A 16,772-nucleotide genomic window follows, 5' to 3' on the forward strand; every position below is an offset into this window, starting at 1 on the left:
TCTCCTATAATTAAAAAGATTAAGAATATATATTCACACAAAAACTTATCTATGAGCCAGGTACAGTGGTGCACACCTGTAATTCCAGTGGCTTGGGAGGCTGAGACAGGAGAATCAAGAGGCCAGCCTCAACAACTGTGAGTTGCTAAGCAACTAACTCAGTGAGACCCTGTCTCTAAATACAATACAAAATAGGGCTGGGGATGTGGCTCAGTGGTTAAGTACCCCTGAGTTCAAACCCTGGTACCAAAAACAAACAAACAAACAAACAAAACTTGTCCATGAATGTTCACAGAAGCACTATTCACAAGAGCCAAAAGTAGAAATGATCCAAATGTCCATTAAATAATGATCTAATTAAAAAATTATATATCCATACAACTAAACATTTCATAAAAAGGAATAAAGTACTGATTCATAGTACAACATGAATCTTGAAAACATTATGCTAAATGAAATAAGCCAGTCACAAAAGACCACATGTTGTTTTATTCCATTTACATGTAATGTTCAGAACAGGCAAAATCACAGACAGAAAATAGATTATTGGTTGCCATAGGGCTGGGGAGTTGAGAAAAAATGAGGACAGACGGCTAATAGGTATTATACTAGGTTGAATAGTATCCCCCCCACAAATTTCACATCCATCTGGAACCTCAGAATTTGACTCTGTTTGGAAATAAGGTCTTTGCAGATGTAGTTCACTGAGATCAGAGTGAATTAGGATGGGCCCTAATTCATATGACTGGAGTTCTTACAGGGCCAGGTAAAAACAGAGGTATATAAAGGGAAGAGGGCAGGTGAAGACCGAGGCAGAAACTGGAGTAAAGTAGCTAGGCCAAGGATGGCCAAGGACGGCTGCGAGCCAGCAGTGCCAAGGAAGAAGCAGGGAAGGATCCTTCCTAGGTTTAGAGGGAACATAAGTCCCATTCAATTTTTTTTTTTGGGGGGTAGGGGTACGGGGGATTAAACTCAGGGGCACTTGGTCACTGAGCCACATTCCCAGTCCTATTTTTGTATTTTATCTAGAGACAGGGCCTCACTCATTTCCTGGCACTTGCTTTGGCTGAGGCTGGCTTTGAGCTCACAATCCTTCTGTTTCAGCTTCCTGAGCCACTAGGATTACAGGCGTGTGTCACCATGCCCAGTCCCATTCAATTTTGACACCTTGATTTTGGATTTCTAGATTTCAGAAATGACAGAATTATTTCTATTGTGTTAGAGCCATGCAGCTTGTGGTAGGTACTTTATTAAGAAAGTCCTTGAAAACTAACATGAAGTTTTTTTATAGGGGTAATGAAAATGTTCTACGGTTGATGGCTGTGTAACTGTGGATATTCTAAAAATCACTAAATTGTATACTTTAAGTAGGTGAATTTTATGGTATGTGAACTATAGCTCAATAAAGCTGTTATTAAGAAATATTTAAAATTATTAAGAATGCCAACCTTGAGTGACTCCAACATGGAGAGCTGTTATTTTCAGTCCAATGTTATTAAAGGTGAGAAGACGTTGAGAGCTAATATTAGATGTTAGTCCAACAGGATTGGTTGCTAGGTCTGTTGCTGATTTACTATAGGGACTTGTGGCCTTTTAGACAGAACTCTTAGCTGTCAGAAAACCAATGCCAAGAGGCTTAATCAAAACAATAGGAATCTGGGCCACTTAACTGAGGTCCAGGGTGGCTGCTGGCTTCAGGCATCCAAATCATGTCCCTAGAGCTTGGTCCTCCTGGCTGCTTTCCTCCTCCCCTGGCTGTCTCTACTTGGTAGGAAAAGTCGGCCACCATAGTTCCAAGACTATGTGGCCCTCACACCTCTGACCAAAAGAGAATCTTTCTTGTCAGTGCTGAAAACAGGGCTGTCCAGAGCAGGCTCACATTCCTGAGCCGGGGAGTCCAGTTAACCTCAACCAAGCCCGACTGCTGAGGCCTGAGAAAAAGATGGCTCCCCAGAGATAGAGAGGCTGGGGATACAAAATTCATGTTCTCTAAGCCTGATGAGCTGTAAGGCTTCAGATATTACACATCATTTCAGTCCAATAAATACTGGCTGAATCAATGTAGAAACACATAAAACTGAGCTGCTGGAGAGTGATTTTATAGCGTCATGTTCCAAACTCTAATTTTGAATTGTAGAGAAGCAATAAAATACAATGGAAGTCAGATGCCCAGGTCATCAGTGAGATGCCATTTTAGCAAAGAGCTTCTTCAGCTCTCAGTCAAGTATAGACTGCTATGTTCTGGATTCCATCTACGTTATACAAAAATGAGGTACAGTCCTCTGGGAGAAGGTTTTTTTTTTTTTTTTTTTTTTTTAAATTTAGCCATTAGAAAAGCTTAAGGATTATCCTGCATGAAGGAAGAGGCAGTCAACATGAAGAGTCCTGCAACCAGCAGATCTTCTAAAAACTTCTCTTTCTTATTTAAACTGGTGATAGTCTGGTGGGTTTCTGATCCAGGATGCAAAGGCTTGCTTCCGGAGTGCACTCCAGGCTTCCTGGTAAGCAGATGCAGCCTCCTTGTGCTCCTGGTAGGTATCCAACTTCTGCAACCTAATGCACACACACCAACACAGGTTCTCATGGAACCACTCACCTTTGGGGCCCAAGACACCTGAGCAAGTAGCTGGAGAAATTATATTGAGAGACCAGAAACAGAAGGATGTTACTGTACTTCCCCAGAGCAACTGTCTTCTTTGTAGAGAATTCATATAAAAGCAACATGGGCTAAAACAGTAAAAACGAACAGAATAATAGAATACTAGTTTTGTATGGTTCTGGTAGAATCAGATAAAGGCCGAATAACTAAGTTTGTTTTTGTTTAAAGTTTTCTACCAGAGGCTCTAAAGATTAGAAACTTCTTGGCTACCTTTTTCCTTACAAAGAATTTTCCATTGTTTGGGTAGTGGCACACATCTGTCATCCCAGCTACTCAGGTGGCTGAGGCAGGAGGATGGCAAGTTTGAGGCCAGTCTGGGTAACCTAGTGAGACCCTGTCTCAAATATAAAAAAGGCTGGAAATGTAGCTCAGTGGCAGAGTGCTCCCTTAGCATACAGGAAGTCCTGGGTTCAGTCCCCACTATTGTAAAAGGAAAACTCCTATCATATACATATTTTCCTATATATTGCCAGACAACATTCTTCCCAAATCCCTTAGCCACCTCTGACTGCTAAAGAATTTTCTAAAAAAAATTTTTTTTTTTTTTTTTTGGTACCAGGGATTGAACTCAGGGGCACTCGACCACTGAACCACATTTTGTATTTTATTTAGAGACAGGGTCTCACTGAGTTGCTTAGCACCTTGCTGTTACTGAGGCTGGCTTTGAACTCGATTCTCCTGTTTCAGCCTCTTGAGCTGCTGGGATTACAGGCGTGCACTACCGTACCTAGCTAAAATTTTCTAAAATTTTAAGACAGTCTCACTAAATTGCCCAGGCTGTCTTTAAACTTCCAATCTGGTTGCCCCTCCTGGATTATAGGTTTGCAGCAATGCATTTGGCCTGATAGACTCTTTGACCAAACTGAGTCAGGATCCTTTGAGTTCTTTTTTTGACTGGCCTTGACATTAGGCTTTGCCCTTAGCCCTCTAAGTCAAGTTAGCCCTCTAAGCAAGAATTTTGCTGGGTCAGTTTAGCAAAAAAAATCTCCTACCACCCTTGCTATTGGATCACCGCCAAAATTAAACTCTTTACCCCACTCTTGGTATCTCATCACCCTGGCTTACCTTCAGCAAGAACTTCCTGTGTGTTAGGCCCAGGAAGACTCCCCCTAACTAGTCTTGTTGTTTCTGCTTAGTAATTTCCATCCACCGATCCCTTCCCCTGCTCCTTTGCTTTAAGTCTCTACTCGTCCTTGTATTTGCGGTTGAGCCCAGTCTATATTCCACCATAGCAGTCCCTCCTAAATGGTCTTTCTTAGCCTCTTTAATAAGTATATGAATAATGTTTTTTAAAATATTTTTAATTACATATGAACACAATACCCTTATTTTGTTTATTTATTTTTTATGTGGTACTGAGGATAGAACCCAGTGTTTCACACATTAGGCAAGTGCTCTACCAGTAAGCCACAACCATAGCACTAATGATTTCTTTAATGTGTATCTCATAGAATATTTTTATCAAATACAATTAGTTACCAGTTATAAAAACCCAATAATAAGCTAGGTCTTGGTCAAGTGGTTTACAGGCAATATTTCACATATTCTCAACTATCTTATAACATGGTTAATGAAACTACTCCTCTTACGGCCAAAGAAGCAGAGGTTCATGTCTCATTAATTCACTTTTATCCTGTTTTTACTCTTTTGTTCTTTGGCAAGATCTGAGGAGACCCAAGTTGTTTGCTGGTCACAGCACAGAGAAAAGTTGCTTTTTTTTTTTTTTAATTATTCATTTTTTTAGTTGTAGTTGGACACAATACCTTTATTTATTTATTTTTATGTGGTGCTGAGGATCAAACTCAGGGCCTCACACGTGCTGGGCAAGCACTCTACTGCTGAGCCACAACCCTAGCCCATGAAAGTTCTTCTTTTAGCAGACATTGATTTCAGTTGTTTGATCAATTTCCTACAGTTAAGGGGTGGGGATCCATATACATGACAACCTGAAACTTTACCTGTGCACTGTGCTCCTGAAAACAGCTATGATGCAAAATCTTCTAGAGCAGTATAGCACCTACCTAGTCCTAGCTTCAATCTCCACCAAGCATCACCAAAAACAAAAGAAAACAAAACAAAACAAAAAAAAACCCACATCTCTATCACCTGTTTTATGTTTGTGTTCATTGCAAAAAAATTGCTTTTGTTTCTATGACTTAAGACTCAAGAATGTCCCCCTTGTTCACTTCAGCAAGACCAGACACAAACCTTCCAAATTCCCATTCTCTGCAGGCAGAGCTGTGGATACAGAAAAACATGTGGTCAATAATTAAGTGCCCAACTGGCTTGCTGAACCGCCATTCTTGCCAAAGCTTCCTGCTGTTCACAAGCCCAAACCAAAACAGAAATGTTCCCAAACATGAAAAATGTGGGTCAACAGCGTCACCTGAGGGAGTCTGGCCACTTGTCTTCTGAAATGCTGCTCAGAAGCTTCTGGAATGATCTGAAGAGTTCCACTTTGCTGATTCGGGATCTGCTCAGAAAAAGAAGGCAAAGATGATTGCTTATGTACTAGGCCCCTATTCAGAGATATAGGACTTACATGGTATTTAGGTTTGAAAGTGTCAAGAGCCCCCTTCTGTCCATACTTGGCAAGGAGAAAATCTAGACTTGGGATGTCTGATCAGGTTGAAGTACAAAAAATGACTCAGTTTAAGAAATGTCATTAGCACTGGAATCATTAAGGTAACAGACTCAATGGAGTACACTGAGAGAGTTCCTAAGACACACCTGGTTACCTTCTTTCTTCTTCTTTTTTTTTTGTTTTTTGATATGCTAGGGATCAAACCCAGGGCCTTAAGCATGCTAAGCAGATATTCTGAGCTACACCCCTAGCCCCAAAAGATTTTTTTCCCTTTGAGATGGGAACCTGTTATGTTGTCCAGTAGCTACTCCTTTTAAAGGAGCTTGTCTGTGTCAGTAATATGGTTTACAAGAGGTGGAAAACTCAAGAGACATGAGTGTTGTTCCTTGTGTGAACTGTAGTTCTAAGTTCATTTGGACCAGCCACCTGAAACAGAGTCTATAGGCACTCTGGGCTTCTAGAAGCGAAGCCAATCCCAGACAACAAACTTCTGGACAGATGTCAGACTGTTAATACTTAAAGAGTGAGTGAGTGACTGCTTACAACCCTACCTGGGCCTTCTTGACTGCTGCTCATCCATGCCAGATGTGCCTTGACTGTTGTGTGTTGTTTTCTTTTCCCTCATATGCACAATATATGAGATGCTTTTACAAATGCGCAACAGTGTACAGTCGCATCCTTATATGCTGTACTCTGCATCGTTCTAGCAAATCATACTCTCAGCTTGGACGCACAACTGGTATGTATGAAATGGAGAATCACACAGTCTGCCAAGAGCTTCTGTGCCTGGCTGGGACCTGGCCCACTTCAGGAATCACTGCTTACAGGGAACCTTGAGCCCTCACCTGGTGCTGTCCCTCGGCCTGAACTATGCTGAAGTGGCTGCTAGTATTCAGAAACATAAGACTGCTTCAACATGAAAACTAAACAAAAAACAAAGGAACTCCCCTTAACAGATTAAAGGAGAAAAATAACATGAGAAACATGCAGAAAAAACATTTGATAGAATTCAATATCCACTGAATGATTTAAAACTTTTTATCAAACTAGGCATAGGAAAAATATGAAGTTCATAAGGATGTCTATTAAAAACTCATAACACATAAATGTCCTTAAAATCATGAATAAGGAAGGGCTGGGGTTGTAGCTCAGTGGTAGAGCGCCTGCCTATATGGAAGCACTGTGTTCAATCCTTAGCACCACATTAAAAAAAAAATCAATCAAATAAAGGTATTGTGTCCATTTACAACTAAAACATTAAAAAAAAACATGAATAAGACAAGATTCTATCCCTGTTTTTATTCAACATTGCTAGAAGGCTGTAGTCAGTAGAACAAGATAAAATAAATGTAGGAAAAGGCCTGAGGGTGTAGCTCAGTAGTAGAGCAACTGCTTAGCATTCATGAAGACCCATGTTTACTCCTCAGCACAAAACAAACCAACAAACAAAAAGATTAAGAAATAAAATCATTATTTGCAGATGACTGTGACATTATGTTTGTCAGTTCTAGTCAGCACAGTTAAGAAAAGTAAATAAAAGGAGTAGAAGATTGGAAAGGGAACACTATCTAGAGAAGACTATCTTAGAAAATTCCAAAAGAACTCCCAAATTAATAGAATAAGTAGTTAATAAGATTACTGGATTCAAGCATTAAATGCCACAAAAAGGAAAAAGATTACAAAAGCAATGACCAGAAAATGAGATAAAAATAAACTACTTAAAATAGCACCTAGGGTAGTCAACCTGCAAAATGGTCCCCAGTGATTCCTGCCTCTTGGTATTTGTACCTTTGTGCAATCCCCTCCTACAGGGAAATGGGCCTGACCTGTACATAATCATTAGGATATTGTAGTGGAGTGTGACTTCTCAGGTTAGATCATAAAAGTCACTGTGGCTTCTGCCTTGCTCTAGTGGATCATTTTTGTGGAGTAGCAGCCACCACCAAGTGGCACCACTCCCCTGCCAGCAGCTGAGCCTGATCTGTGGGCCACGTGAGTCATCTGTTTTGTAATGGAATCCTCCAGTCCCAGTTACTCCTTCAGAGGACTATAGCCCAGCTAACCTAAAGGACTACAAACTCTCAAATCTGTTAGCTGGAATTAGCTAGCTAAGTTCATCCTAAATTCTAGATCCACAGAAATTGTGAAATAAATAATAACTATTAGTTGTTGTTTTAAGCTATTTTTCTTTTGGCATTAGGGATTGAACCTAGGGATGCCAAACCACTGAACCACTTTCCCAGCCATTTTTATTTTTAATTTTGAGACAGGGTCTTGCTATCTTGCTTAGGGCCTTGCTAAATTGTTGAGGCTGGCTTTGAACTTGCAATTTTCCTGCCTCAGCGTCCCAAGTTGCTAGGATTTATGCACAGCAAGCTGCTATTTTTGCAGCAATTTATTATACAGCAACATATAACTAATGCACATTCATCGCATAAATCTAATAAAAGATGTGAGATATTTATATAAAGAAAATAATAAAAATTCATTGAGACTATAAAACAGCCAATAGTATGTTAAGTGATGGAATAATTCTATAAAAAAATTTTCTTCTTGGGTTGCAACTATCAATAAAAAATATTATAGAATCAAAAACACTTTACTGAAAAATATCTAAGACGATCTAAATAAATGGATACTCAAACTACTTGTTATAAATCTGAGGCACCAGTGTTATAGACAGATATACCATATTCCCTGTTTGGAAGACAATACTGAAAGAAGACAATTTTCCTTTAAATTTAAAGGTCCAGCTGGGTGTGGTGGTGCAGGCCTGTAATCCTAGGCGCTTGGGAGGCTGAGGCAAGAGGATCCCAAGTTCAAGGCCAGCCTCAGCAACTTAGCAAGACCCTGCCTAAAAAGGGCTGGGGGTATGTAATGCAGTGGTAGAGTGCCCCTGGTACCAAAAAACAACACAAGGCACTCTTCAAAGACATGCCAAGGAGAGTAGCTCTAACATAAATTGTCTTATTATAAAGCCAGGGTGAAGAGAATGATTTTGGTATGAGGATAAGCAGAACAATGGAATAGAATAGACAGCCATAACAGATTCACATATATAGGATCCCTTGATTTGACATAAGTGTTCACTTAAGGCATAAAATTTGAATAAAATAACTGTAGTTTCTACTTCTACAAAGAATAAAATGAGTCTGTTTGACAGGAGGTTCTTTTTTTAAAATTTTTCTTTATTTATCTATTTTTAAATTTCTTTAGATGTTGATGGATCTTTATTTTATTCATTTATTTATAGGTGGTGCTGAGAATTGAACCCAGTGCCTCACACATGCTAGGCAAGCACTCTACCACTAAGCCACAACCCAGCCCAGTTATTTTCTTTTTTAATGGTACTAAGGATTGAGCTCAGGGGTGCTTTACCACTGAGCTACATCTCCAGCCCTTCTTTTATTTTTTATTTTGAGACAGAGTCTTTCTAAATCGCTCACGACAGGAAGTTTTTTTTATTGCATACAGGAATCTTTAATATATAACCATACACTGGGTCACTGCAGGTGCACCACAAAGATACTGGACCAAAAACAAAACACAACAAAAACACCCTATTATCTCAAAATGCTTATATTTTCCCCCACCATTTAATAAAGAACTGAATTCTTTATTTTTAATAAAAAATTTATCCACCAAGAGCTAAAACCACAAATAAGGTTCTATAGTTAAAGCTGCCATAAATTAAGAACTGTCAGACTGAAATATTAATTCCCTGGAACTAATGCTTAAGCTATACAACTAAGTCCTTGGAGTTTATATAGCTACATTAGTCAAGTGCAGCTGAACTAAGTTTTATTCAGAAATTATTACTCAAGAAAAAAGTGATCTGTTAAACATTGGAGAAAATATATCCAAAGGGTGGGCACCAAATAACATTGTATCTTTCATCCATCTAGTTGTTTTAAGTATAAATGTGTATATAATTTTGCTATTAACTAAAAAACAACCAAACAATTAATTTTAATCAAGATTTTCAGCTTTAAAAACATTTGCCTGATGCACTCATGAAAGAACAAACTGGCTACATTAAGCTGACACCACAGGAACAGCAAGAAACACGCATCATTCCTCTATGGATTTTAGATCCTGATGTTACCATCCATGGAAGTGCACAAGGGAGAGTGGATCCTGTATCTGGGAGCAGGGAACATCTCTTTCAAGACAAAGAAATGGGGCTCCCTGAACGACCTGAGCATAAAAATGGAGCAAGAGAATAATGTTCATAGCTAATAGAAACATTAAGCATAAAGAAAGCCAGGAGAGTTCACGATCCTCAAAGAGGGAAGATTTAGGATTTATTTATTTATTTATTTTTGAATACAGCTAGTACTATGTATCTAGGCTAACTTTTCCCAGATGAAAACAAATAACTTTTTAAAAAATATATTTATTTTTTAGTTGTAGTTGGACACAATACCTTTATTTTACTTGTTTATTTTTATGTGGTGCTGAGGATGGAATCCAGGGTCTTGCATGTGCTAGGTGGGCGCTCTACTGCTGAGCCACAACCCCAGCCTGAAAATGAATAACTTTTAAGTCTTACTGTACATATGCTCTCAAGTAGATAAAAGGATGCCCAGCTATGTTCCTCATTAGCTAGAATCAAGAGTTCATCTTCAGATTTGAGACTCCACACCATTTTTGGTAACAGGACAGTACATTTTATTGATCAAAAGTCTGGAAAGTCTTATAGACTCAATATTTCTCCTGCTCATACCACAGAGAATCAACAAAGAAGGAACATAAAAAAAATAAACTAATATGCTATCCAGGATGCTCATATTTCCTTTTGATATATTAATAGGTGAGTCCACACTACCCAGTAGCCACCAATGATCAAATATCAGAGAACAATTTATTAAATTATTACTGAGTATTAGTGAAATATGTTGAGGCCTTTCAGTCACAATAACAAGAGCCTTAGTAACCAACCGTGTATGATCTGCAGCCTGGAGAACAGATCCACATCAAGGTTCAACATGCCTCCTAAATCTCACTGGAAAAAGACCTACTGAATTCTATTTACCACTCTGATGGCAGTGGAATGTCAAGACCTCCAGCCTTACTGCAGAAGTCATTGTGCTAGATAGCTTAACTTTTAAGTCTTACTGTACATATCTCGAGACTAGATCTATATAAGTTTTCAACACTCTGCTTTCCAGAAGAACACTTTTAGCCTAGGTCACCTTATCAGTATTGTTAAGATGTTACATCTATAAAGATAGATTGGGAGTATGGGAGGATAGCTCAGTGGTAGAGTGACTGCCAAGTATGAGTAAAACCCTGGATTTGATTGCCAACACTGGAAAAAATAAAATAAAATAAGGTAAATTGGGAATGCTGGGAACCTTTCCTCTGCTGGAGAGCTCTCTCCAAAGAAGCAAGCCTTTTCTCAAGCCCTATTCAACAGCAGAACACAATGACTGCACTGGTAAGTCAGAGAGAGACCTGCTCAACAAAGCTACTGACGTTATCCAAGGAGGCTGATAATTTCTAGGTGGCTGTTAGCTGCTGCTCTGCAGGGAGCCCTGGGTCCTTTTGGCAAGGAGGATAACATTCTGAAGTATTAGGTTCTTCCTTGTGAATTGTTTAAAATCACTAGTTGGTACCAGAAAAAGAGCAAGGAAAACTACACATACATATATGCTTGTGAATTCAAACCGACATTTTAAATACAGCACTCTCCTTACTAGCATACTCAGACACACTTGGATTTTTCTAAAAGTCCCTCATGCTCTTATGAGTCAACAAACCCTATAATGATCTCTCCAGGATATTCTCTACTGGCATGGGAAGAGAATTTGTCTCTTCAGGGCAAAGAAAGGCAGAGTAAAATTAAGCTTTTCAAAAATGAGCTCTTGGGCTGGGGCTTTAGCTCAGAGGCAGAGCACTTGCCTTGCACATGTGAGGCACTGGGTTCGATCCTCAGCACCACATAAAAATAAAAAAAGATATTGTGTCCATCTGCAACGAAAAAAATGAGACCTTATCTACTTCCTATTATTATCCCATTATTGGTAAAAATACACAAAGATTTAAATATTTCCTTCTAATGTTACACTAGTCTACCACATTATCTCTAAACCCATTAGGATTTCTATTCCCTGTAGTTCCACAGAAGGTGGTCCCACAATGCTGGCACTCAGGGATGAGCAGTGAGAAAATCTTTCTCTGAAGCAGCTGTTGGTCTTAGAATAAAGGCAATTCTGCTTCCTTCATGCGTTATAATGATATAAAGCTTCATCTGATGACTAAAAGGGAAACTGATTTTGACAAAAACTGCACACTCTAATGTACTCCATCTTACTCAATTTCACATTATTCCTGTGGGATAGATACTAGCAGCTAATTTGCTTCATAGTTGGGGAAACAAGTTCACAAAGATCGAATAATTTGCTCAAGTCCATATCACTGGGGAGAAAGAAAGTCAGTAATTAAACATTGATCTCTTCAATCCCAAAGCTTCTACTCTTTTTATACTTCCTCCCTGCTTGGAGTTTGCCTTCTAAATGGAGAAACATCCACAATATGTCAGGCCTCAGATCGTCTATCCTCATTTTACAGATATGAATATACTGAGGCCCAGAGAGCAACTGGATTTGCCTCAAATAACCCAGACAGTTAGGAGACAGAGGCAGGATCAGAACATGAGGCATTCTCAATCATACAGGTAAGACTGGCATACTGGGACATTCTGCAGAAAAGCACCATAGGAATCTTAAGAAAGACAGATTTTGAGCCAGAAGGCAGTGGTATTTGAGAGGAGTTCTTCAGGTTAAAGGTTTTAGACTCACAGCAAAGAAGAACAATTTTTTTTTTTTTTCCTGAGCAAAGCAGCAAAAGGAAGCCACACTCAGCTGGGTGGGGCCAACATGAGGAGATGCAAGGCTGTCACTGACAACAGACACAGAGATCAGCAGGAAACCTGTGGTCCTGTCCCTCATGACCCACTCTGCTCACACATCCTGCTCTATGCTCAGAGCTGGTTCCCTGAAAAGTACAAAAAGTGTCCTGAAACCAGGAACTCCCCTGGGGAAAGAGTGGTCTAAATATCTTTACTCCAAAAAATTTCAGCTGGGGCTCAGTGGTAGAGCGCCTGCCTACCACGTGTGAGGCCCTGGATTAGATCCTCAGCACCACATAAAAATAAACAAACAAAAGTTATGTCCATCTACAACTAAAAAAATATTTAAAAAAAATTTCAGCTGGGGATATAGCTCAGTTGGTAGAGTCATACCTCACATGCACAAGGCCCTGAGTTCAATCCCCAGCACCACAAAAAAAAAAAAAGAAAGAAAGGAAGAAAGAAAAAGATTCCAGTTCAACAGCCTAGGCTTCTAGGGATAGGCAGGGTCTGCTATGTAGGCTGTCTGAACCCTGGCACTTAGTGGCTGTGAGGAGAAAACCTTTAGTTTAAAAAACAAAACACTAAAGAAATGAATACAAGTTGGGTTTTATGGGTTGTTTTGAGACAGGTAAATAAGCACATCAAAACAAAAAACAAATCCATCTGTGAACTTAAATTACAATACAACTTTTTAAAAGGTATAACAAAGAAATGGAAAAGTGATTTAGAATAAAAAGGACTACTTGTAAATTGTAGGAGTTCCAGAGCAGTCACACTGGTGACAATTCAATCCAAACAGACAGAAATGCCTGTGGTGGAGCAGCCTCTCCCTTGAAGCCCTCTCACCCCAGCTACTACAGACCACGTCTGGCTCACAGGGAGGGAAAAGCATTGGGACTACATTGGCCAGGCAATAGAAAGGGTGCCCCATGGGCATAGGCACGAACCTGCAGGGATGAAACCTGGGTCTCACGTCTAGCAGCCCGCAAACCCTACACTTCAGCAAGAGCCAGCCTGAAGAGGCAGAGTCCTGTTTCCAGATGCCCTTTTGCCAACCCAATCACTGGGGAGCTTCACCAATGCTGCTGCTTGGCCGATGCCGACCTACATAAATCAGAATCCCTAGTGAAGGAGGGATTTTTCTTTTAAAAATCTGTCTAGGGAAAAAACAGGTTTTCCAAGAAAGTGGTGCTGGGACAACTGGGTATGCACATACATGTGGTGAGGATATCCACCACACAGAAAAATCAACTCAAGATGGATCAAAGGCTCTAACCTATAAGAGCAAAACCCCCAAAACTACTAGAAGAAAACATTGAGGAAATCTGATTAGGTAATAGTTTCTTTAATATTACACCAAAAGCACAATCAACCAAAGAAAAAAATACGTAGAGTTAATTCCATCAAAATTTTTTAAAATTTTTGTGCTTTAAAAGACATGATCATAAAGTGAAATGACAACTCATTGAACTGGAGAAAATATCTGCAAATCACATATCTGATAAAGGACTAGTATCCACAGTATATAAAGCAGGCTTAAAATGCAAACTAAAAAGATAAACAAATTAACAAAGTGGGCAAAGAATGGGAACAAATATTTTGTCTTAAGAAGATAAAAAATGTCCAGGCATGGTGGTGGCACACACCTTATAATCATGTCAGCTCGAGAGGCTGAGGCAGATGATCCCAAGTTCAAAGTCAGCCTCAGCAATTTAGTGAGATCCTGTTTCAAAATAAAAAAAATTTAAAAAGGGCTGAGGATGTGGCTAAGTGGTTATATACCTCTGGGTTCAATTTCTAGACCAAAAAAGAAGCTGCTGGGCACGGTGGCTCATGCCTGTAATCCCAGCAGCTCAGGAGGCTGTGATAGGAGGATCACGGGTTCAAAGCCATCTTCAGCAACAGCTAAGCAACTCAGTGAGACCCTGTCTCTAAATAAAATACAAAATAGGGCTGGGGATGTGGCTCAGTGGCCGAGTGCTCCTGAGTTCAATCCCTGGTACAAAAAAAAAAAAAAAAAAAAAAAAAAGCAGCAGTAGCAGCAGCTTACAACAAATGGATAATAAGTACATAAAAAGATGCTGAACACCATTAGTCATTAGGGAAATGTAAATCAAGACCATAATGAGATACTACCTCACACTCAGTAGAATAGCTACAATAAAAAAGAGACAATAACAAGAATTGCACAGGATGGAGGGTAATGGAATTCCCTTTCACATTGTTGGTGGGAATGTGAAATGGCATAGCTACATTATTCACAATAGACAAAAAGTAAAGTAAAACAACCCCAGTACTCATCAATTCATGAATGGATGAGCTAAAAGTGGCATATTCATATAACGGAATATTTTTAACCACAGAAAGAAATGAAGTACTAATACATGCTACAACATGAGTGAACCATGAAAATAAGTTATGTGAATGAAGCCACACACAAAAGGGCACATATTGTACAGTTCCATTCATATGAACTGTCCAGGAGACAAACCCAAGAAGACAGAAAGTGAATTAAGCTTCCAAGTGCTAGGGAGAGGAAGGAGCAGGTAACTAACTGCTAATGGATAAAGTTTTCTTGGTGCGGGGGGTGGCAATGAAAATGTTCTGGAATTATTCAGTGAAGGTGTAAGTTCACAGTCACCATCTCTTCATGCCCCAACATGCTGTACCTGGCCTGAAGACTTCCAATTCCTTTCTTTGTTGTTCCCTGTGGAAAGCCATTGGCAGTAACATCCAATGGCTGCTCAGGAACTGCAGCCCAGCTGATAGCTGCAAAAAGGTAAAATTCTGTGGTTAAAACTGGTTTGTTTCCAATGAATGCCAGAAAATTTTAATAAAAATATTTCTCTGACTCTACATGACCATGAGAGCTGGATAATTTTACTTTGATGTCTGGCCTCTAGGGTACGACAGTATAAAGTGGTTCAGGATTCATTATCATAATAACTTATAATTTCATTGAAAATTTATTACATTCTAGACACAGAGTAAATGCACGTGATAGAATTTCTTAGTCCTCATAATAAACACAATAAATAATACTCTTCAAATGTGAAGATAAAGAAACTGAGGCCAGGAGAGGTAACTCATTTGCTCAGGGTCACATAGCCATAAACTTAACCTGGTGTGGGCATTTCCACTGTTGACTACTAGAGTGGTAAACTGCCTATTTAAGCTGGGAGGATGCAGACCCTCCCAGACTAGTCTGTCAGGGGAGAAGTTATACTAGGCAAGTCCAACCTGGATCCCTTACCTGCCCCACATGGAACAAGTCGGCCGGGACTGTCAGCCCTTTTTGTCTGCACTGCACAGCGACTCTGTTCAAACAGTAAATCTGACTGCTGTATTTTCAGTTCTTGAACTCCATAACCTTTGGGTAAAGCCAAGACATTTTGACACCTAAACATGAAGGAAAATGTATTCAGTTCAGGTGCACTTCTCCAGAAAGACTGATCTAGGACTGTGGACCACATCATCATCCCTGAGCCTCAGCGGGAGGCAAAGGCCTTGGGAGATGTGTGAATCTACTTGTTCATTATGTTGGGGACCAGAATGTGTGCCAGGACTGAATCTACATGGTAAGCGCCTATGGGTAGAGGAAGGCCCCTCCTATCACTCTGAAGGGATGACTAAGAATTGAGTCTACGTCATATCAAAATTCATTATTTTTTTTTATATTTATTTTTTAGTTTTTAAAATGGTCACAATATCTTTATTTTACATTTATGTGGTGCTGAGGATTGAACTCAGTGCCTCAAGCATGCTAAGCGAGCATTCTACCACTGAGCCATAACCCCAGCCCTCAAAATACATTCTTGCTAAAGGTTTGAGAAAGTTGAAGCAGAATCTTTTTTTTTTTTTTTTAATATTTATTTATTTATTAGTTATCGGTGGACACAACATCTTTGTTTGTATGTGGTGCTGAGGATCGAACCGGGGCCGCACGCATGCCAGGCGAGCGCGCTACCGCTTGAGTCACATCCCCAGCCCAAAGCAGAATCTTTAACCTGTTGGCAACTGCTTTCCAGGAAGTCCTTCAAACACACCAGAAACTGAAAATATTGCCAAATGAAAAGCTTATTTTTTTTCCTTTTGTATCTTTTGCACACATTAGATGCCAACATGATGCTGGTGTAAAACTGTGTAGATAGCAACTCCAAGTCCGAGAAACCTCACACCCATTAGCAGTCACTCTGCTTCCTTCACCAGCCCCTGGCGTCTACTAATCTGTTTTTTTTTTTTTTAATTTTTTTAAATTTTTTATTTTTTTTAATTTTTTATTGTTGGTTGTTCAAAACATTACATAGTTCTTGATATATCATATTTCACACTTTGATTCAAGTGGGTTATGAACTCCCATTTTTACCCCATATACAGATTGCAGAATCACATCAGTTACACATCCATTGATTTACATATTGCCATACTAGTGTCTGTTGTGTTCTGCTGCCTTCCCTATCCTCTACTATCCCCCCTCCCCTCCCCTCTACTAATCTGTCTTGATTTGCCCTTTTTTTTTAATTAAAAAAAATTTTTTTTTAGTTGTAGATGAGTACAATACCTTTTATTTATGCATTTTTTATGTGGTGCTGAAGATCTAACCCAGTGCCTCACCCTACTAGGTAAGCACTCCACCACTAAGTTACAACCCCAGCCCCATGATTTGCCTCTTT

General features: G+C 39.5%; 1 protein-coding gene across 15 annotated transcripts in view; it reads right to left on the reverse strand.

The window, feature by feature from the left end:
* Positions 1–16,772, reverse strand: part of Adat1 (adenosine deaminase tRNA specific 1) — a 39,462-nt gene that overhangs the window by 12,361 nt on the left and 10,329 nt on the right. For 8 of the 15 annotated variants that reach the window (XM_071604302.1, XM_071604305.1, XM_027933092.2 and 5 more), the window contains 5 exons: positions 15,353–15,498; positions 14,769–14,868; positions 5,046–5,132; positions 4,868–4,897; positions 470–2,553 (listed from right to left, as the gene is read on the reverse strand). In XM_071604302.1, the coding sequence (XP_071460403.1) occupies positions 2,421–2,553; positions 4,868–4,897; positions 5,046–5,132; positions 14,769–14,868; positions 15,353–15,498 (496 nt within the window). In that variant the 3' untranslated portion in view covers positions 470–2,420. Of the gene's footprint in view, positions 1–469; positions 2,554–4,867; positions 4,898–5,045; positions 5,133–14,768; positions 14,869–15,352; positions 15,499–16,772 lie in introns of those variants that run through there. The other 7 variants (XM_071604308.1, XM_027933093.2, XM_071604312.1 and 4 more) reach the window with 5 other exon arrangements.

This window comes from Marmota flaviventris, chromosome 18 (genome assembly GCF_047511675.1).
Source record: "Marmota flaviventris isolate mMarFla1 chromosome 18, mMarFla1.hap1, whole genome shotgun sequence".
NCBI lineage: Eukaryota > Metazoa > Chordata > Mammalia > Rodentia > Sciuridae > Marmota > Marmota flaviventris.